The 23704-nt window shown below is 43.6% G+C and overlaps 2 protein-coding genes across 2 annotated transcripts; both read left to right on the top strand.

Annotated features, from left to right (window-relative positions):
- Positions 1-1225: 1225 nt before the first annotated feature.
- LOC139457145 (ice-structuring glycoprotein-like) lies at positions 1226-12362 on the top strand. Its single transcript, XM_071238572.1, has 5 exons — positions 1226-1235; positions 2757-3839; positions 3966-5198; positions 5938-7994; positions 12273-12362. Exons 1-5 carry the CDS (start codon positions 1226-1228, stop codon positions 12360-12362), a joined length of 4473 nt encoding a protein of 1490 aa, XP_071094673.1.
- A 4245-nt stretch (positions 12363-16607) lies between these two features.
- Positions 16608-23488, top strand: LOC139457621 (uncharacterized). Its single transcript, XM_071238976.1, has 5 exons — positions 16608-16790; positions 18967-19029; positions 20151-20201; positions 20685-20732; positions 21795-23488. Exons 1-5 carry the CDS (start codon positions 16676-16678, stop codon positions 21854-21856), a joined length of 339 nt encoding a protein of 112 aa, XP_071095077.1. The 5' UTR covers positions 16608-16675; the 3' UTR covers positions 21857-23488.
- The last annotated feature ends 216 nt before the right edge of the window (positions 23489-23704 follow it).

Raw genomic sequence — 23704 nt, 5'->3', positions numbered from 1 at the left:
CCACGAAGCAAAATATGAAAGAATGTTATCATTTCGCTGTTGTCAAAAACCTTTGTTATATTTACCATTTCCTTTAAGACCACTTCTTGCTCTTCAAAAGTGCCACGGGATTGAGCTAGTACCAAGCTTTCAGACATTGCGAATAAGAGAGTTGTCAATATGATTTCATGAAAAAACGTCTGCTCATGAGAATTATCTCCCTTCGTACGGGGAGGCAACTCTGTTTATAATATAGCATGATCGCTAAATAAAAACCCTTTCCCGCTCTTTCGAGTCAGTGCATCAATGTTAATAGTATATTCATTATGTGTTCATGATATTGTTTCATAAACTTCTTTTGTTTGCAAGTTGATTCGTATGATAAGTCATTTGACATTCCCCAAACGTATATTTGTATTTGTCAACATTTATTGCCCTTGGCTAATACTGTTCAACGTATATATATAATTAAACGATATATTCCGACAATTATTTAAAAATGTAAATGCCCATATATACATATATATATATATATAGTTAAGCTGTTGGAAAAGTGATAATTGAGACCATGACACCCTCGTTTCAGGTTTTTGTTTTTTGAACATAATATATTGGTCATGAAGTACCGAAAATTTAAATTGTTTCCTTTCTATAACTTTTATGCTATACACTCGCGGTTGCAGCAGAAATACAGTCCATTCTGTAGTGTGTACACACATTACATCACTTTTCATTGTAATATCTATACATTTTTTATTAGGAACCATTTTAAGTGATGGTTTCCTTATAACATGAGCGAATGATTCTTTGTTTGTTTAACGTCACACTCAGCAATATTCCAGCTATATGACGGCGGTCTGTTAATAATCGAGTCCGGACCAGACAAGCCAGTGATTGACATCATGAGCATCGATCCACGCAATTGGGATACGATGACATGCATCAACAAAGTAAGCGAGCCTGACCACCCGATCACGTTAGTCGCCTCTTACGACAAGCATAGCCGCCTTTTACGGCAAGCATGGGTTGTTGAAGACCTATTCTACCCCGGATCGTCACGGGTGCATAACCATAGGTACAACACCATGATAACGACACACCAACAAAAGTACATATGTATTTTTTTGGTTTCTTTCAGTTGTGTGTTTGTTGAATATGCGACACTCACCAACATTGCAGATCCAGTTAATATAATCCAATCTGTACCAGACACAAATAGGTGATTGATAAAAGAGCAACCTCCTTGATGGCATTCAGTAATCGATCCTGTTCACCGGCAAGAATAGGTCGCACGGGACTTATACACCGGAATCCAAATTGAGGGAATTTTCTATTCACTATTCTATTTCACTCGTTCAGTTTGTCGCTACTGTAATGTGTGAGTTGCGTCGATTTCATGCGAGTATGACAATGAAAAACATTGTTTGCTAACATTGATAACAGGATGACTGACGTTCATCAATAATCGGGGGCACGGTGGCCCAGTCGGCTGAGGCGCCGCGATTCGCTGTGCAGAGTTGCGTCCCTTGGGCACGCCAGAAACCTATGATTGTGGGTTCGAATCCCGGTTCGCCCCAATTACGTTTCTAGGTTTGTCAGCCCTATACCCGTGTTCGTGGTTTCACCGAAGTGGTAAACGTCTGAGACCTGTATCCCTTCGGGCTTTCCTCCCACATTAAGTTGAAAAGCGGCGTTAAACCCAACTCACTCACTCACTCAATCCCTCATCAATAATTCTACTCCATCCTATTTAGTAGCCTATATTCCATGACGCTTAAAAAACGCGAATAGACCTGATAATTGTGTTCCTTTTCCCGAATCTCAGTGTTTTAATGTTTATAGAAACGTGCTGGGCACTTCTCCGTTATTTACTTTTTTAAGATCGAGGCCGTTTGAAATGTGATTTATTGTCAGAATCGCTTTCTTTGTTTCATAAAGTGTTCTACAAGAGGGACACACCAACCCATTCCCCTTCTCTCTCTCTCTCTCTCTCTCTCTCACACAAACAAACACGCACACGCACACGCAAACGCAAACGCACACAAACGCAGAGGCACGCACACGCACCAACATACTCCACCTCCCCAAACAACAAACAAGTAAAATAAATAGTTCAGTTTAGGTGCCGTGACATGAAGAAATACCATGCTGAAGTTTAACATGGATAGGATACCCCACTCAAACACTGTATCCTGCCGCTGAGCCGACCAGTCCTTGTAAAATTTTATCCCCTTAATAGCGAGCAGCAGGCAGGTTAACAACAAGTACCTTCCACTCTCAGGGCAGACGTTCTTTCCACTAAACCAGGGAGGCGATCGAGTGCACGGGCAGAGATATAGTAATTTTACGTGCGCTTTATAACTAGGCATGGAGAACCCAGACCATTCCATGACGAATGTTTGACTTTGGTTTGGGATAAACATCTACTGAATCAGCACCTAGACCAGCAACTACATCTACTCAATCAGTACCTAGACCAGCAACTACATCTACTCCATCAGCACCTAGTCCAGCAACTTCATCTACTCAATCAGCACCTGGACCAGCAACTACATCTACTCAATCAGCACTCGGACTAGCAACTACATCTACTCCATCAGCACCTACACCAGCAACTACATCTACTCCATCAGCACCTAGACTAGCAACTACATCTACTCCATCAGCACCTAGTCCAGCAACTACATCTACTCCATCATCACCTACACCAGCAACTACATCTACTCCATCAGCACCTAGTCCAGCAACTACATCTACTCCATCATCACCTACACCAGCAACTACATCTACTCCATCAGCACCTAGACCAGCAACTACATCTACTCCATCAGCACCCAGACCAGCAAGTGCATCTACTCCATCAGCACCTAGTCCATCAACTTCATCTACTCAATCAGCACTCGGACTAGCAACTACATCTACTCCATCAGCACCTACACCAGCAACTACATCTACTCCATCAGCACCTACACCAGCAACTACATCTGCTCCATCAGCACCTACACCAGCAACTACATCTGCTCCATCAGCACCTAGTCCAGCAACTTCATCTACTCAATCAGCACCTGGACCAGCAACTACATCTACTCCATCAGCACCTAGTCCAGCAACTACATCTACTCCATCAGCACCTAGTCCAGCAACTACATCTACTCCATCAGCACCTAGACTAGCAACTGCATCTACTCCATCAGCACCTACACCAGCAACTACATCTACTCCATCAGCACCTACACCAGCAACTACATCTGCTCCATCAGCACCTAGTCCAGCAACTACATCTACTCCATCAGCACCTAGACTAGCAACTACATCTACTCCATCAGCACCTACACCAGCAAATACATCTGCTCCATCAGCACCTAAGCCAGCAACTTCATCTACTCAATCAGCAATCGGACTAGCAACTACATCTACTCCATCAGCACCCACACCAGCAACTACATCTACTCCATCAGCACCTACACCAGCAACTACATCTGCTCCATCAGCACCTAGTCCATCAACTTCATCTACTCAATCAGCACTCGGACTAGCAACTACATCTACTCCATCAGCACCTACACCAGCAACTACATCTACTCTATCAGCACCTACACAAGCAACTACATCTGCTCCATCAGCACCTAGTCCATCAACTTCATCTACTCAATCAGTACCTAGACCAGCAACTACATCTACTCCATCAGCACCTAGTCCAGCAACTTCATCTACTCAATCAGCACCTGGACCAGCAACTACATCTACTCAATCAGCACTCGGACTAGCAACTACATCTACTCCATCAGCACCTACACCAGCAACTACATCTACTCCATCAGCACCTAGACTAGCAACTACATCTACTCCATCAGCACCTAGTCCAGCAACTACATCTACTCCATCATCACCTACACCAGCAACTACATCTACTCCATCAGCACCTAGTCCAGCAACTACATCTACTCCATCATCACCTACACCAGCAACTACATCTACTCCATCAGCACCTAGACCAGCAACTACATCTACTCCATCAGCACCCAGACCAGCAAGTGCATCTACTCCATCAGCACCTAGTCCATCAACTTCATCTACTCAATCAGCACTCGGACTAGCAACTACATCTACTCCATCAGCACCTACACCAGCAACTACATCTACTCCATCAGCACCTACACCAGCAACTACATCTGCTCCATCAGCACCTACACCAGCAACTACATCTGCTCCATCAGCACCTAGTCCAGCAACTTCATCTACTCAATCAGCACCTGGACCAGCAACTACATCTACTCCATCAGCACCTAGTCCAGCAACTACATCTACTCCATCAGCACCTAGTCCAGCAACTACATCTACTCCATCAGCACCTAGACTAGCAACTGCATCTACTCCATCAGCACCTACACCAGCAACTACATCTACTCCATCAGCACCTACACCAGCAACTACATCTGCTCCATCAGCACCTAGTCCAGCAACTACATCTACTCCATCAGCACCTAGACTAGCAACTACATCTACTCCATCAGCACCTACACCAGCAAATACATCTGCTCCATCAGCACCTAAGCCAGCAACTTCATCTACTCAATCAGCAATCGGACTAGCAACTACATCTACTCCATCAGCACCCACACCAGCAACTACATCTACTCCATCAGCACCTACACCAGCAACTACATCTGCTCCATCAGCACCTAGTCCATCAACTTCATCTACTCAATCAGCACTCGGACTAGCAACTACATCTACTCCATCAGCACCTACACCAGCAACTACATCTACTCTATCAGCACCTACACAAGCAACTACATCTGCTCCATCAGCACCTAGTCCATCAACTTCATCTACTCAATCAGCACTCGGACTAGCAACTACATCTACTCCATCAGCACCTACACCAGCAAATACATCTGCTCCATCAGCACCTAAGCCAGCAACTTCATCTACTCAATCAGCAATCGGACTAGCAACTACATCTACTCCATCAGCACCCACACCAGCAACTACATCTACTCCATCAGCACCTACACCAGCAACTACATCTGCTCCATCAGCACCTAGTCCATCAACTTCATCTACTCAATCAGCACTCGGACTAGCAACTACATCTACTCCATCAGCACCTACACCAGCAACTACATCTACTCTATCAGCACCTACACAAGCAACTACATCTGCTCCATCAGCACCTAGTCCATCAACTTCATCTACTCAATCAGCAAGACAAGCCAGTGATTGACATCATGAGCATCGATCCACGCAATTGGGATACGATGACATGCATCAACAAAGTAAGCGAGCCTGACCACCCGATCACGTTAGTCGCCTCTTACGACAAGCATAGCCGCCTTTTACGGCAAGCATGGGTTGTTGAAGACCTATTCTACCCCGGATCGTCACGGGTGCATAACCATAGGTACAACACCATGATAACGACACACCAACAAAAGTACATATGTATTTTTTTGGTTTCTTTCAGTTGTGTGTTTGTTGAATATGCGACACTCACCAACATTGCAGATCCAGTTAATATAATCCAATCTGTACCAGACACAAATAGGTGATTGATAAAAGAGCAACCTCCTTGATGGCATTCAGTAATCGATCCTGTTCACCGGCAAGAATAGGTCGCACGGGACTTATACACCGGAATCCAAATTGAGGGAATTTTCTATTCACTATTCTATTTCACTCGTTCAGTTTGTCGCTACTGTAATGTGTGAGTTGCGTCGATTTCATGCGAGTATGACAATGAAAAACATTGTTTGCTAACATTGATAACAGGATGACTGACGTTCATCAATAATCGGGGGCACGGTGGCCCAGTCGGCTGAGGCGCCGCGATTCGCTGTGCAGAGTTGCGTCCCTTGGGCACGCCAGAAACCTATGATTGTGGGTTCGAATCCCGGTTCGCCCCAATTACATCTGCTCCATCAGCACCTAAGCCAGCAACTTCATCTACTCAATCAGCAATCGGACTAGCAACTACATCTACTCCATCAGCACCTACACCAGCAACTACATCTACTCCATCAGCACCTACACCAGCAACTACATCTGCTCCATCAGCACCTAGTCCATCAACTTCATCTACTCAATCAGCACTCGGACTAGCAACTACATCTACTCCATCAGCACCTACACCAGCAACTACATCTACTCCATCAGCACCTACACCAGCAACTACATCTGCTCCATCAGCACCTAGTCCATCAACTTCATCTACTCAATCAGCACTCGGACTAGCAACTACATCTACTCCATCAGCACCTACACCAGCAACTACATCTACTCCATCAGCACCTACACCAGCAACTACATCTACTCAATCAGCACCTAGTCCATCAACTTCATCTACTCAATCAGCACTCGGACTAGCAACTACATCTACTCCATCAGCACCTAGACCAGCAACTACATCTACTCCATCAGCACCTACACCAGCAACTACATCTACTCCATCAGCACCTACACCAGCAACTACATCTGCTCCATCAGCACCTAGTCCAGCAACTTCATCTACTCAATCAGCACCTGGACCAGCAACTACATCTACTCCATCAGCACCTAGTCCAGCAACTACATCTACTCCATCAGCACCTAGTCCAGCAACTACATCTACTCCATCAGCACCTAGACTAGCAACTGCATCTACTCCATCAGCACCTACACCAGCAACTACATCTACTCCATCAGCACCTACACCAGCAACTACATCTGCTCCATCAGCACCTAGTCCAGCAACTACATCTACTCCATCAGCACCTAGACTAGCAACTACATCTACTCCATCAGCACCTACACCAGCAAATACATCTGCTCCATCAGCACCTAAGCCAGCAACTTCATCTACTCAATCAGCAATCGGACTAGCAACTACATCTACTCCATCAGCACCCACACCAGCAACTACATCTACTCCATCAGCACCTACACCAGCAACTACATCTGCTCCATCAGCACCTAGTCCATCAACTTCATCTACTCAATCAGCACTCGGACTAGCAACTACATCTACTCCATCAGCACCTACACCAGCAACTACATCTACTCTATCAGCACCTACACAAGCAACTACATCTGCTCCATCAGCACCTAGTCCATCAACTTCATCTACTCAATCAGCACTCGGACTAGCAACTACATCTACTCCATCAGCACCTACACCAGCAACTACATCTACTCCATCAGCACCTACACCAGCAACTACATCTACTCCATCAGCACCTAGTCCAGCAACTTCATCTACTCAATCAGCACCTGGACCAGCAACTACATCTACTCCATCAGCACCTAGTCCAGCAACTACATCTACTCCATCAGCACCTAGTCCAGCAACTACATCTACTCCATCAGCACCTAGACTAGCAACTACATCTACTCCATCAGCACCTACACCAGCAAATACATCTGCTCCATCAGCACCTAAGCCAGCAACTTCATCTACTCAATCAGCAATCGGACTAGCAACTACATCTACTCCATCAGCACCTACACCAGCAACTACATCTACTCCATCAGCACCTACACCAGCAACTACATCTGCTCCATCAGCACCTAGTCCATCAACTTCATCTACTCAATCAGCACTCGGACTAGCAACTACATCTACTCCATCAGCACCTACACCAGCAACTACATCTACTCCATCAGCACCTACACCAGCAACTACATCTGCTCCATCAGCACCTAGTCCATCAACTTCATCTACTCAATCAGCACTCGGACTAGCAACTACATCTACTCCATCAGCACCTACACCAGCAACTACATCTACTCCATCAGCACCTACACCAGCAACTACATCTACTCAATCAGCACCTAGTCCAGCAACTTCATCTACTCAATCAGCACCTGGACCAGCAACTACATCTACTCCATCAGCACCTAGTCCAGCAACTGCATCTACTCCATCAGCACCTAGTCCATCAACTACATCTACTCCACCAGCACCTAGTCCAGCAACTACATCTACTCCATCAGCACCTACACCAGCAACTACATCTACTCCATCAGCACCTAGTCCAGCAACTACATCTACTCCATCAGCACCTACACCAGCAACTACATCTACTCCATCAGCACCTAGACCAGCAACTACATCTACTCCATCAGCACCTTGACCAGCAACTACATCTACTCCATTTACACGTCAATTTGTAAACAAAAATGGCGACTCCGGTTCACGTCGGTAACTTCTATTTTTCGGTATCCTAAGTGTCACCACTCAATAAAGGACATATGAAAAGTAGGTACGTAGAATAAAACTTTAACAAATTATATATTTTGACATTTGCATCGGTCTAATTCTCTAGGTTAAACTGTATCATAGTGTTATTTGAAACGGCAGGCTTTGAGACTGTTCACTGTAGTGTAGACCAAGATGAGATTAGGTCCATAATACGTATCTAAAACTTATAATACATCATACACACAAATACACGTCACAGGTTTAGATTCTGTGGGAAAGTATCTATTATGTGATGCCATTAACAACTATTTTAGGCAAAGCATGTGTATCACTAACGACATCTGAAAATAGTGTACAACGAAAATATTGCCATTTTCGCATTTTACAAATTCACTGTTTTAAATGTGATTATTTATTCAAATAACGTATAGCTACATGACACTACAAACACTAATCATCATTCCGAAAAGACTCCAATAACCCTATGTTCGTTTTCGAAACATATAAACTTTTGACCGAACCTCCATGTTGGATAGCATTGCAAAATCACGTACGGTTCTTCTCGCGTCAGGTGAGATGCCTGTCACAACACATGTATTTCACACTCAGCTACGACACATACATCACTGAATTCATCATACCATTAAGAATCAATTGACATTTCACTAATACAAACGGTCCAAATGAAATCAACCGAAATATTCAAGTGTGTAACCAAACCCGGCAGTGGTACAACTAGACTCTGACAGTGTCAGGCAGCAATACACCTAGACTGTGACAGCGCCAGGCAGTAATACAACTAGGCTGTCACATTGTCAGGCAGTAATACAAATAGACTGTGACAGTGTCAGGCAGTAATACAAATAGACTGTGACAGTGTCAGGCAGTAATACAACTAGACTGTGACCGTGTCAGGCAGTAATACAACTAGACTGTGACAGTGTCAGGCAGTAATACAAATAGACTGTGACCGTGTCAGGCAGTAATACAACTAGACTGTGACAGTGTCAGGCAGTAATACAACTAGACAGTGACAGTGCCAGGCAGTAATACAACTAGACTGTGACAGTGTCAGGCAGTAATACAACTAGACTGTGACAGTGTCAGGCAGTAATACAACTACACTGTGACAGTGACAGGCAGTAATACAACTAGACTGTGACAGCGCCAGGCAGTAATACAACTAGGCTGTGACAGTGTCAGGCCGCAATACAACGAGACTGTGACAGTGTCAGGCAGTAATACAACTAGACTGTGACAGTGTCAGGCCGCAATACAACTAGACAGTGACAGTGTCAGGCAGTAATACAACAAGACTGTGACAGTGTCAGGCAGTAATACAACTAGACTGTGACAGTGTCAGGCAGTAATACAACGAGACTGTGACAGTGTCAGGCAGTAATACAACTAGACTGTGACAGTGTCAGGCAGTAATACAACTAGACTGTGACAGTGTCAGGCAGTAATACAACTAGACTGTGACCGTGTCAGGCAGTAATACAACGAGACTGTGACAGTGTCAGGCAGTAATACAACTAGACTGTGACAGTGTCAGGCCGCAATACAACTAGACAGTGACAGTGTCAGGCAGTAATACAAGTAGACTGTGACAGTGTCAGGCAGTAATACAACTAGACTGTGACAGTGTCAGGCAGTAATACAACTAGACTGTGACAGTGTCAGGCTGCAATACAACTAGACAGTGACAGTGTCAGGCAGTAATACAACTAGACTGTGACAGTGTCAGGCAGTAATACAACGAGACTGTGACAGTGTCAGGCAGTAATACAACTAGACTGTGACAGTGTCAGGCCGCAATACAACTAGACAGTGACAGTGTCAGGCAGTAATACAACTAGACTGTGACAGTGTCAGGCAGTAATACAACTAGACTGTGACAGTGTCAGGCAGTAATACAACTAGACTGTGACAGTGTCAGGCAGAAATACAACGAGACTGTGACAGTGTCAGGCAGTAATACAACTAGACTGTGACAGTGTCAGGCAGAAATACAACGAGACTGTGACAGTGTCAGGCAGTAATACAACTAGACTGTGACAGTGTCAGGCCGCAATACAACTAGACAGTGACAGTGTCAGGCAGTAATACAACTAGACTGTGACAGTGTCAGGCAGTAATACAACTAGACTGTGACAGTGTCAAGCAGTAATACAACTAGACTGTGACAGTGTCAGGCCGCAATACAACTAGACTGTGACAGTGTCAGGCAGTAATACAACTAGACTGTGACAGTGTCAGGCAGTAATACAACTAGACTGTGACAGTGTCAAGCAGTAATACAACTAGACTGTGACAGTGTCAGGCAGTAATACAACTAGACTGTGACAGTGTCAGGCCGCAATACAACTAGACAGTGACAGTGTCAGGCAGTAATACAACTAGACTGTGACAGTGTCAGGCAGTAATACAACTAGACTGTGTCAGTGTCAGGCAGTAATACAACTAGACTGTGACAGTGTCAGGCAGTAATACAAATAGACTGTGACAGTGTCAGGCAGTAATACAACTAGACTGTGAAAGAGTCAGGCAGTAATACAACTAGACTGTGACAGTGACAGGCAGTAATACAACTAGGCTGTGACAGTGTCAGGCCGCAATACAACTAGGCTGTGACAGTGTCAGGCCGCAATACAACTAGACTGTGACAGTGTCAGGCAGTAATACAACTAGACTGTGACAGTGACAGGCAGCAATACAACTAGGCTGTGACAGTGTCATGCCGCAATACAACTAGGCTGTGACAGTGTCAGGCCGCAATACAACTAGACTGTGAAAGTGTCAGGCAGTAATACAACTAGACTGTGACAGTCACAGGCAGCAATACAACTAGACTGTGAAAGTGTCAGGCAGCAATACACCTAGACTGTGACAGTGTCAGGCCGCAATACAACGAGACTGTGACAGTGTCAGGCAGCAATACAACTAGACTGTGACAGTGTCAGGCAGTAGTGCAACTAAACTGTCACAGTGTCAGACATAAGTGCAACTCTTTACCTGAGCACGATCCAGGAAGAGGAAGATCACATGAGTTTGAAGGATGATATGTGTACCAGGAAACAACGTCAGCAACACCAGGAAAAGCATTATGCAAAGCATTCTTGTAGTGGCTGGTGTAAATAGATTATGCAAATTTCAAATAATTTTCCTCAAACATGGGGGAAAGAGTAATACTGCTTTGTTTGTTTGTTTGTTTTCTTGTTTTACCCCACACTCCAGCTACATGACGACGGTCTGACAATAATCCAGCCTGGACCAGACAATCTAGTGATTGATAGCATGAGCATCGATCCACACAATTGGGATACGACATCATGCATCGACCAAGTCAGCGAGCCTGACCAACCGATGCCCAATGGATGTAGATGGGCAGAGGTAGCTGCGTTAATACTGAATAGAGTGCTACCCCGAATTCTTGACAGTCAAATATGAAAGGACGACATTACGTTGTAGCATTGCCTCCTTAATATGCACACTGACTCGCGTGTGTACTTGCTAGTTGTAAAGTATAAAGTTCAAACTCACAAACTGGCACGGATAATATTGGTGTACAACTGAAATAACTTCCTGGTGTATGTCCTGGTTCTCACAATACAGGTATTGACTAACACAGCAACAAGTTTAAATGAATCATCTTTCGCACAACGTGACAGTCACTATGCAGATTCAGGGCGTCAGAAGTACGTCGCTTGGCCACTAATACGAGTTCCAATAAAATAAAATAGGTCGATGAAATGGATTTCAAAGACAATTATGTGTCGGACGGATTTCCAAGTGTGTGTAATTTCAACATATTTCCCAAAAACTTATATATCACACGGTAGTCACTGTGCGCGAGACAGTCGCATCATCTCTAATGCAGAACCAAACGTCGCTGGTTGCCTAAAGGCATACACTTTAAATGTGCAAAGGAACACACTGCTGTTGTCTGAAGGAACACACTGCTGTTGTCTAAAGGAACACACTGCTGTTGTCTAAAGGTACGTACACTGCTGTTGTCATATATTAGTACTGTTGTTGTCTAACGGGAGACACTGCTGTTGTCTAAAGGAACACACTGCTGTTGTCTCAAGGAACACACTGCTGTTGCCTAAAGGAACACCCTGCTGTTGTCTTACGGAAGAAACTGCTGTTGTCTAAAGGAATACACTGCTGTAGTCTCAAGGAACACACTGCTGTTGTCTAAAGGAACACACTGATGTTGTCAAAAGTCATACACAGCTGTTGTCTAAAGTCATACACTAGTACTGTTGTTGTTTAAAGGAACACACTGCTGTTGTCTAAAGGAACACACTGCTGTTGTCTAAAGGAACACACTGATGTTGTCTAAGAGAACACACAGCTGTTGTCTAAAGTCATACACTAATACTATTGTTGTCTAAAGGAACACACTGCTGTTGTCTAAAGGAACACACTGCTGTTGTCTAAAGGAACACGTGCTTTAGTGGGGAAAGTGAGACTGGGCTAGGTGTTATAGTGGTGAAAGTGAGACGTGGCGAGGTGTTATATAGTGAGGAAAGTGAGACTGGGCGAGGTGTTACAGTGGGGAAAGTGAGACTGGGCGAGGTGTTACAGTGGGGAAAGTAAGACTGGGCGAGGTGTTACAGTGGGGAAAGTAAGACTGGGCGAGGTGTTATAGTGGGGAAAGTAAGACTGGGCGAGGTGTTACAGTGGGGAAAGTAAGACTGGGCGAGGTGTTACAGTGGGGAAAGTAAGACTGGGCGAGGTGTTACAGTGGGGAAAGTGAGACTGGGCGAGGTGTTACAGTGGGGAAAGTGAGACTGGGCGAGGTGTTACAGTGGGGAAAGTGAGACTGGGCGAGGTGTTACAGTGGGGAAAGTAAGACTGGGCGAGGCGTTACAGTGGGGAAAGTGAGACTGGGCGAGGTGTTACAGTGGGGAAAGTGAGACTGGGCGAGGTGTTACAGTGGGGAAAGTGAGACTGGGCGAGGTGTATAGTGGGGAAAGTGAGACTGGGCGAGGTGTTACAGTAGGGAAAGTGAGACTGGGCGAGGTGTATAGTGGGGAAAGTGAGACTGGGCGAGGTTTATAGTGGGGAAAGTGAGACTTGGCTAGGTGTTACAGTGTGGAAAGTGAGACTGGGCGAGGTGTTACAGTGGGGAAAGTGAGACAGGGCGAGGTGTATAGTGGGGAAAGTGAGACTGGGCGAGGTGTATAGTGGGGAAAGTGATACTGGGTGAGGTGTTACAGTGGGGAAAGTGAGACTGGGCGAGGTGTTACAGTATGGACAGTGAGACAGGGCGAGGCGTATAGTGGGGAAAGTGAGACTGTGCGAGGTGTATAGTGGGGAAAGTGAGACTGGGCGAGGTGTATAGTTGGGAAAGTGAGACTGGGCGAGATGTTTTAGAGGGGAAAATGTGACGTGTGGACGTGGTATAGTGAGAAAAGTGAGACAGGGCTAGGTGCTATAGTGGGGAATGTGAGCGACAACGAGTTATAGGTGTGGAAATGTCAGACTGGGCTAGGTGTTATAGCGGGGAAAGTGAGACTTGGCGAGGTGTTACAGTGGGGTAAGTGAGACGGGGCGAGGTGTATAGTGGGGAATGTGAGACTGGGCGAGGTGTTACAGTGGGGAAAGTGAGACGTGGCGAGGTGTTACAGTGGGGAAAGTGAGACTGGGCGAGGTGTTACCGTGGGGAAAGTGAGACTGAGCGAGGTGTTACAGTGGGGAAAGTGAGACGTGGCGAGGTGTACAGTGGGGAAAGTGAGACGTGTCGTGGTGCTATAGTGGGGATAGTGAGACTGGGCGAGGTGTATAGTGGGGAAAGTGAGACTGGGCGAGGTGTACAGTGGGGAAAGTGAGACGTGGCGTGGTGCTATAGTGGGGATAGTGAGACTGGGCGAGGTGTATAGTGGGGAAAGTGAGACTGGGCGAGGTGTTACATTAGGGAAAGTGAGACTGGGCGAGGTGTTACAGTGGGAAAAGTGAGACGTGGCGCCGTGCACATGATTACCCCACCCTATAGAGTTCATCCGGTTTTGGTCGCACACACAATGAACCGACGACTGATTCAATGACGTCACTGTCTGATATTCCCCTTTTACTTCCTTGTTGTCGGTGGAGTTCCTGTCGCATTTCGATATTGATCATTCTTCTTAAGGGCCGCGGAACTACAGAACTGGGCCCTTGATGAGTGTTATAAAATATCAAAAAAGACCTGTACACACATACCCGATGTCCCACACGACGTGTACGACCGTCTTGTTGACTGACAAGGGGAACTCCTTGTAGGTATAGTGTACAGACAGGTAATAATAATGATTGTTTTGTTTTGTATTAACCTTGTGTAAGATTGAGAATACTTCATCACTAAAGAAGAGGGAATACACATTGTCGTGTACACATGACAGACACCCGTGACTTACTTGTCGCAAAAGGCGACTGACGGGATCGGGTGGTCAGGCTCACTGACTTGGTTGATGCATGTCATCGATCCCAATTGTGTGGATCGATGCTCATCATAACAATCACAGGATTGTCTGGTCCAGACTCGATTATTTACAAACCGCCGTCATACAATTGTTGAGTACGGCGTTAAACAAACAAACAAACAAACAAACAAACAAACAAACAAGTAACATTACGCCGTGATATTACTGGAATATTGTTCAAAACAATCGCTCACCCACTCCTCCCATGAAAATATATATGAGCAGCCCTAGGTGTTTGTTTAGTAGCAAGAGTTATCTCTCACTAAACAGCGACATAAAAAACTCACTCCTACTGTGGAATGATAGCATATTATTAATTATTTGTTACCTATTCCCAACATATTTGCTATACATGATTAAATCGATATACAGCCCGGGAACTACGCCTTAATCAACCCGTTGCATGAGTACTTTTTACCAGAGTTTCCTGTGACTATGGACCTGGTTTTGATCCTTGTATTTCTATGCACGTTGGTCAACACACAACAACAGGTCCTGCTGACCATGTGCTATGCAAAAGTGAGTGTGACGAGTGAGTGAGTATTGGTTTACGCTTCACACGCTTGTGGGGAATCGAACCGGGGTCTTCGGCGTGACGAGCGAACGCTTCAACCACTAGGCCAGCCAACAGCCCCGAGAGTAATGAATAACAATATGATCAATATCGACTTAATGGCGTTTTACCATTTGACATGTGTCGATGATATTCATCTAACCGTTTCCGTCTTTTGCATCCTCGATTGTCCAGGGTTTATATCTCCATTTTAGTATGATCACCCTGGACCTATTCGCCGCCACACACGTCACAATCTCTTCTACAGCTAGTTTCAAAAGTGACGTCACAATCTCTTCTACAGCTAGTTTCAAAAGTGACGTCACAATCTCGTCTGCAGTTAGTTTCAAAAGTGACGTCACAATCTCTTCTACAGCTAGTTTCAAAAGTGACGTCACAATCTCTTCTACAACTCGTTTCAGAAGAGACCATCTCTATCTTAACACATATCACTAATTCCATATCAATGGGAAGCCAAGGAGAAAATGTATATTTATATAAGTAAAAAAACAACGATTTGAGTTTTCGCGATGCCATGCACAGTTTTATCAGTTGAGTGTGCTAACCGTGCCTTTGTGTCCCTGCAATGATGCGGGATAACGTTTAATACATCAACAGTACATCCATAATACATTTATTCACTCATGAAAATAATGGGCCGACCACTTAAAATAATAATGGGCCGACCACTTAACCTGAGACCTGTGAAGATCCGGGACAGAATAGGTCTTCAGCAACCCAGGCTTACCGTAAAAGGGGACTATGCTTGTTTTAAAAGGCGACTAACGAGATCGGGTGGTCAGGCTTGCTGACTTGGTTGATGCATGTCATCGATACCAATTGCGTGGATCGAAGCTCATGATACTAATCTGGTCCAGACTCGATTATTTACAGACCGCCGTCATATAGCTGGAATATTGCTGAGTGCGGCGTTATACAAGAAACCAACCAACTTAACCTGAGTGTGAAGGTATGCTGCCAAGCCACGCGGAAATTACCGGCAACTTCTTCCGGGTAGGAACACCAAGGTGCGATTTGTACGGTGGCCCATACCCGCCACTAGTGAGATCATTTTTCACTGTATGCCTCTATATTTTATCTGGCGGCCGCCAAATACTTCCACTGGTGAGATCAAATATAGAGGTTTACAGGGGAAAATGATCTCACCAGTGGAAGTATCTGGCGGCCGCAAGAAAGGTATTTGGCGGCCGCAAGATAAAATGTAGAGGCATACAGTGAAAAATGATCTCACCAGTGGCGGATATGGGCCACCGTAGATTTGTAATACTGCACTGGGGAACCTGCCGTCCACGTATCAACACTATGGGTGACACGTGGGCGGTTGTTAGGCAGGTACTTTGTGTATATCTGGTGGACGACGCCAGCGGGGTGTCATTGTGTATGTGGACCATTGCGTAACGGTACATAATGCATATGTTAAATGTTTTGTAACATTTGCAGACGGTGACTCTCTCACTGGAACAAAACGGAAACATGGATAGAAAATATGTCATTGCAATTGCTGTGTGTGTGACTGTGGTAGTCGTCATCATCGCCATCGTCGTTGTCGTCGTGGCTCTGTTAATCAGACGTCGGAGGAGGGTTGTTCGTAAGTACTGACTATATGTTCTGGTTGTAGAACTTCTGTTGTATGGGTTGCTGAAGACCTATTCTACCCCGGGTGTGAGTGAGTGAGTGAGTGGGGCTTAACGCCGCTTTTAACATTATTCCAGTTATATCACGGCGTGTCAGCTAAATGTGGGAGCAAAGCCCGAAGTGATGCAGGTTTCAGACGTTTACTACTTCGGTGAAACCCACGAGCACGGGTATGGTGCTGACAAACCTAGAAACATAATCGGTGTGAATCGGGATCCGAACCCACAATCATGGGTTTCAGGAGCGCCAAAGGGACGCAATTCTACCCCGGATCTTCACGGGTCTCTAATAATAGATGAGCTGTTCGTGGGGGATATATTTACATGCATGTACAATCATTTCGACAAAAGCTTTTTCGTACATCATCTCTTGCTTGGGATGTTGACAATATTCTAATATTTCAACATTAATCACCAAGGAATCCTCCTTTTCGTAACTATTCTGAATTTACATAATCCTGTTGTACGTTTGGTATCCATACATGAAATGAGAATGATGATTCTATTTACATATAGTACTCATAAACTTACATAATCCTGTTGTACATTTGGTTTCCATACATGAAATGAGATTGATAATTCTATTACATATATTACTCATAAACTTACATAATCCTGTTGTACATTTGGTTTCCATACATGAAATGAGAATGATGATTCTATTACATATATTACTCATAATGGCGTCAGTGTGATTGATTATCTACTAGCGTCTTCAAAATTATATCCATACATTACAATATGTTGGGTTGGTGCAGCTGGCAATTCATGTCACTTCACAAACTGCACATTTAACAAAGACACTGAGCTCGTTACAAATAATGTCTCCCGAATGAAACCTCCGTCAATATATTTTCTCTCATGCACCTACACATATACATACAATGTAATCCATAGTAACGCTGTCAGTGCAATATATCACCTGACCAACATACACCGGGAAGCAGTTGAACGCACAGATAAGGGTTAATGTGGTATTTGTGCTAAACATTCAACCACCCTGGTAGGGAGCGAGATTTAGGACAGATAAACATGGCACAATATTCTACATATAGGCCACACAGAGATCGTGTTTTGAACTCTTGTTTTATGCCTACATTAGGAATAATATATCTGTAAGCCTTACACTTTTCACACGCAAATAAATCTCTTACAAAACAATAAGATGGATGTTATGTTTAACGCTGCCTTATATTTACATCAAGTAATTTTCTTTGATAGGCATTTAGAAGTTGAAGTAGTAAGTAAGGATAATATTTATGCATGAACAACTTCTTTATTACAATCAAGAGCGACGCTTCGGTGTAGGTTTTAACATCAAACAAGTGATAACGGTGTTAGAACCTACATTAAAACGTCACTCTTAATTGTAATAAAGAAGTTCTTCATCCATAAATCTTATCCTTACTTATTAAGTAAACTGTTGAAACCAGGAACTGCAACCCATTTGCACTGATACATTTTCTACCAGGGCATTATGCTGAATAAAACGTATGTGTGTCTATCAGAACGACATAATGTAAGTACGTCTATCGCCGATATATTGCGTGGACGACGCGAATCTATGACTAAAAGTCAAATTGTTAAATCTTCAGCGTCAGACAAAATAGTAATCAATTTCCAAGTCACGTATTCCTTATGGCCAAACAGACAAGAACAGGCCAGCAATATTCTTCAGCTATGACGTCACTGGATTTACACTTAGTCGCGTGACGTCATGGCACTGTATGACGTCATCATGTAATGTCGCTGCACACGCTATTATCAACTTCTTGAAAAAAACTTATAAAACAAAATGATGATTTCTCATAGATAAACTGTTTATCCATATGTGGTTAGTATGTTTTAAAAAGTTAACCACTGCTTTTATGTAAAAATGTAAACACGTGAGTGATTTCCCTATAAGCCTATTTGTAGTGTGAACGGTGGTTTTGAAGTTCGTCTAGCGCAAAAGAATGTACGTTAGTCTCTCTCCCTTTCGTTTAGAGAGTTCGCTATCTTAGAAAACGGTCCTGGACAAGCCGACATCCTTAAAAGAATCCTGCTTTCAATATTCATCAGACAATGATATGATTAACAAACCACTGACAGAACATTTTATGTATTTCAAATCACCAATTCTTACTCTAGGTAGACGACAGCGACAACCACGACCGCAGAGCTCAGTTTCTGCTGAGGACACGCTGCAAGTTAGTAAGTATGACCTAATTATTCTTCAGGATCCGAAGTAAATGGAATTTCTGAAATCTTCCCATCTTCCCGAGGCAAGGGCGTTAACTGACTATAAAGTCCAGTTTCCACCCTCGCCAAAATAGGCTGGACCAACGAGTCTATGGATAGTCCAATCAAAATCGCGAAACGAACTAGACATCCGGTTTGTTAACAAGTGGATTTCAACGCATGCAAAGCAAGGGTATCGAAGTAAAAATAACATGATTTATACAAATGTTTCCACTGAGAATTAAAATAACAGTTATATGAAACAAAATGTTTTCCAAATTCAGATAACCGAACACATTACCTGTAATCAAAGACATACTTTGGATAGTTTAATGACTTAATAAAAATGTTACAGCCAGTTTTGTCAAATTATGCATTTTTTCCTTCAATTTATGCAATTTCGACCCCCTGAAAATTCCCGCACACCATTGCAAGCTAACTACCCAATGAAAATTGTGTACAGATACCTCCTTTCTGCAATAGAAAAAGGTTTAAGGTATACAGGAAAATGTGGGAACTAAACCTTGTTTTTCAACCCTGGCCAAATGACTATGACTCAGTGCCGCCATTTTGTGAGTGAGTGAGTGAGTGAGTGTATGAGTGGAACGCCGGAAGTGATTCAAATATCAGACGTTCACCGCTTGGGTGAAACCCAGCAGTATTGACATAGTCCTGAGAAACCCAGAAACATCATCAGGGCGAAACGGGATTCGAACACTTGATAAATGGTTTGTGCCACACCAAAGGGATGCCCATCTGTACGACAAAATATGGCGCCTTGCGCCGTGGTATCAAAAGTAGTGAAGATGATTGAACTTTGACACAAAGAGGCAGTATACATAAAATTTTTTTTAATGTGATGCTATTGATTAATGATTTTTTTTCATCTGCAGTCATAAGTCATTGGGTGAAAAATAAATGCTGTCAGATCTGCGTTCCTTGTCTCCAAGTGACGTGATTGTGTTTCAGACAATAACCAGGTAGAAGATAACGTGATAGATTGAATCAAATACCCTGATTAATTGTGAGAAAAATACACATGTAGCTTTGTAAAACCACAGCGTACACATCTTGCGAATGCTCTGTTTCTCCAGGGGCTGCATATAATTACCGAATCAGCCGCGATGACATCGTGGAGAGATCAGGTAAGTCGTTATATCACACGGTAAGATCTCATCTGATCCTTTCACCCAGTTTAGATCTGGCCAGAAGCTAATCTCAGAGTTCAGTCTATTTACTCGGTTCGGATCTCGCCAGACGCTAATCTCAGAGTTGAATCTGTTCACTCAGTTCGGATCTCGCCAGAAGCTAATCTCAGACTTAAATCTATTCACTCAGTTGGGATCTCGCCAGAACCTAATCTCAGAGTTAAGTCTATTCACTCAGTTCGGGTCTCGTCTAAAGTTATCCAATAAATTGAGACCTCCAAGTTGTTCACACAGTTAAAATTGTGCAAACAGCTGCGCTCCCCACATGGAGTTTACATTCAAACGATGGAGATTACACAGCCAATACGCAACATCTTGGATTAGAACGTGTCCAGATTGTGCATGGTCCAGTCTCCATACAAAAGGTCACTTCCGTTGCGGCCAAGCTAACAATACTAAGACATTACTAATATCTTGCAGGAAAAGACGACTTGGAGCTGATAGGCGTTCAAGGTGAAAAAGATAAAGGTAAACATGATGTCGGGTTCTCAGTCACAGGTAAACATGATGATGGGCTCTCCATGATAGTTCCTCACTGTTGTAGGGCTTTCAATGATAGTTCCCCAATGTTGTAGGGCTCTCAATGATAGTTCACCAATGTTGTAGGGCTCTCAATGTTAGTTCATCAATGTTGTAGGGCCCTCAATGGTAGCTCATCAATGTTGTATGGCTCTCAATGGTAGTTCATCAATGTTGTAGGGCTCTCAATGATAGTTCACCAATGTTGTAGGGCTCTCAATGTTAGTTCATCAATGTTGTAGGGCTCTCAATGATAGTTCACCAATGTTGTAGGGCTCTCAATAATAGTTCACCAATGTTGTTGGGCTCTCAATGATAATTCACCAATGTTGTAGGGCTCTCAATGATAGTTCATCAATGTTGTATGGCTCTCAATGATAGTTCATCAATGTTATAGGGCTCTCAATGGTAGTTCATCAATGTTGTAGGGCTCTCAATGATAGTTCATCAATGTTGTAGGGCTCTCAATGGTAGTTCATCAATGTTGTAGGGCCCTCAATGGTAGCTCATCAATGTTGTATGGCTCTCAATGGTAGTTCATCAATGTTGTAGGGCTCTCAATGATAGTTCACCAATGTTGTAGGGCTCTCAATGTTAGTTCATCAATGTTGTAGGGCTCTCAATGATAGTTCACCAATGTTGTAGGGCTCTCAATAATAGTTCACCAATGTTGTTGGGCTCTCAATGATAATTCACCAATGTTGTAGGGCTCTCAATGATAGTTCATCAATGTTGTATGGCTCTCAATGATAGTTCATCAATGTTATAGGGCTCTCAATGGTAGTTCATCAATGTTGTAGGGCTCTCAATGATAGTTCATCAATGTTGTAGGGCTCTCAATGGTAGTTCATCAATGTTGTAGGGCTCTCAATGGTAGTTCACCAATGTTGCAGAGCTCTCAATGGTAGTTCACCAATGTGGTAGGTCTCTCAATGATAATTCCTAACTATGTTGGGTCGATTAACTGAACCTGCTTCATTGAAATGACTGATCACTTCTCTCTGTTGTCAGCTATGTGCCCCCCGACGGCGCCAGCTGGTGGAGTCGCTCCCCCGCGTCTCGATCCCATATAACGCCGGGCCAAGCTCACCACCAGCATCTACTGCACAGCACCTGCATCGACAACTTTATCATGAACTGGTTAGACGTCAGACATTGTCCCCAGTATACCAAGAACTGCACAAATGACACGTGTGTGGTGACACGTGACAACTGCTTGGACGTGACATTTCACATTGTATGTGTGCATATTACAACAGATCATGTTTTGAATAGGTGCGTGTGATGATGGACAAGTGTCGTGAAGTGACAACAGTGTCAGGCGTCAGCAAACTCGTCATGACCTTTGACAAATGAACGTGTGATGTGACAGCATGAAGGCACCCGAAGCTCAGAGACCTTGGACGTGATATGATTTGACGACTACTGGTCCAGAGCACTGGCTTGGGAAATCGACACATGTTTTGTGTATAGCGACAACAAAGTCAGAAGTCATTAACTCTCTCCAGGACCTTCTCCAATGGAGTTGGTTACCTGATGTGCAGCCACCAGGACCTCCAAGACAGCAGAGTTGGGTGTTATATGATTTGACGGCAACTTTACAGATTATTCGATTATACGATTATTCGTCGAGGTTTTTAAGGTACATATATGCACACATACGCGGCGGCCATACAGTTTAAATCGATGTGCTATGTTTATGTTGAGTTGAAAATGATAATTGAATGTACAAGGAAAGGCGATCACACTGATGTATTGAACCTGTGTGGAGTTACCACAAACAGTATTGCCGATGTACTACCGTGTGTGTTCAGCTACCACAAAGGATGTTATTGATGTGCTGTATATGTGTCAGGTTGCGACTAAGTTTGTTATCGATGTACGGTTTGCGTGTCGAGCGACCACAAAGAATGTTATCGATGAACCGTGTGTGTGCAAAGTTGCAACAAAGAATGTGATCGAAGTACTGCACGTGTGTCCAGTTTCGAGAAAGCATATTGTCGATGTACTGTATGTGTGTCGAGTTTTGAGAGAGGATGTTATCGAAGTACTGTTCCTGTGTCAAGTTTTGAGAAAGGATGTTATCGAAGTTCTGTACGTGTGTCCAGTTTCGAGAAAGGATGTTGTCGATGTACTGTATGTGTGTCCAGTTTCGAGAAAGGATGTTATCGAAGTTCTGTACGTGTGTCCAGTTTCGAGAAAGGATGTTATCGATGTACTGTATGTGTGTTGAGTTTCTACAAACTATGTTATCAAAGTACTGTATGTGTGTTGAGTTTTGAGAAAGGATGTTTTCGAAGAACTGATTGTGTGTCGAGTTTCGAGGTAAGGATGTTGTCGATGTACTGTATGTGTGTCGAGTTACAACAAAGGATGTTTTCGAAGTACTATGTGTGTTGAGTTTTGAGAAAGAATGTTATCGAAGTGCTGTACACGTGTCAAGTTTCGAGAAAGGATGTTGTCAATGTACTGTATGAGTGTCGAGTAACAACAAAGGATGTTTTCGAAGTACTGTACGTGTGTCGAGTTTAGCAAAATGATGTTATAGATGTACTGTTTGTGTGTCCAGTTACAAGAAAGGTTATTATCGATGTATAATGCGTGTGTGTGAGTGTGTTTGTGCGTGTATGAGTGTGTGTGTGTGTGTTTGTGTATATATGATATGATATTATAAATATATATATATAAATATGTACTTGTTTGTTTGTTTGTTTGTTGTTTAGCGCCGCCTACAGCAAAAGAACACTATGCAGAGAACTTCTAGTAACCAAAGACGAGAAGTCGCCTTTTCAGTTCTGGTGCTTGTTTATATATTATGTATCTGAAAGTTCATTATGATGTCTAATAGTTCAATTCTTCATATTTGCTTTATGGCAGTTTGTGTTGACGACAACTGTTTTGGTTTTTTTTCTAAAAGGAAG

Source organism: Haliotis cracherodii, unplaced genomic scaffold, assembly GCF_022045235.1.
Source record: "Haliotis cracherodii isolate W230 unplaced genomic scaffold, xgHalCrac1.p SCAF_12, whole genome shotgun sequence".
Lineage (NCBI taxonomy): Eukaryota > Metazoa > Mollusca > Gastropoda > Lepetellida > Haliotidae > Haliotis > Haliotis cracherodii.
This window is presented reverse-complemented; position numbering and strand designations above follow the sequence as displayed.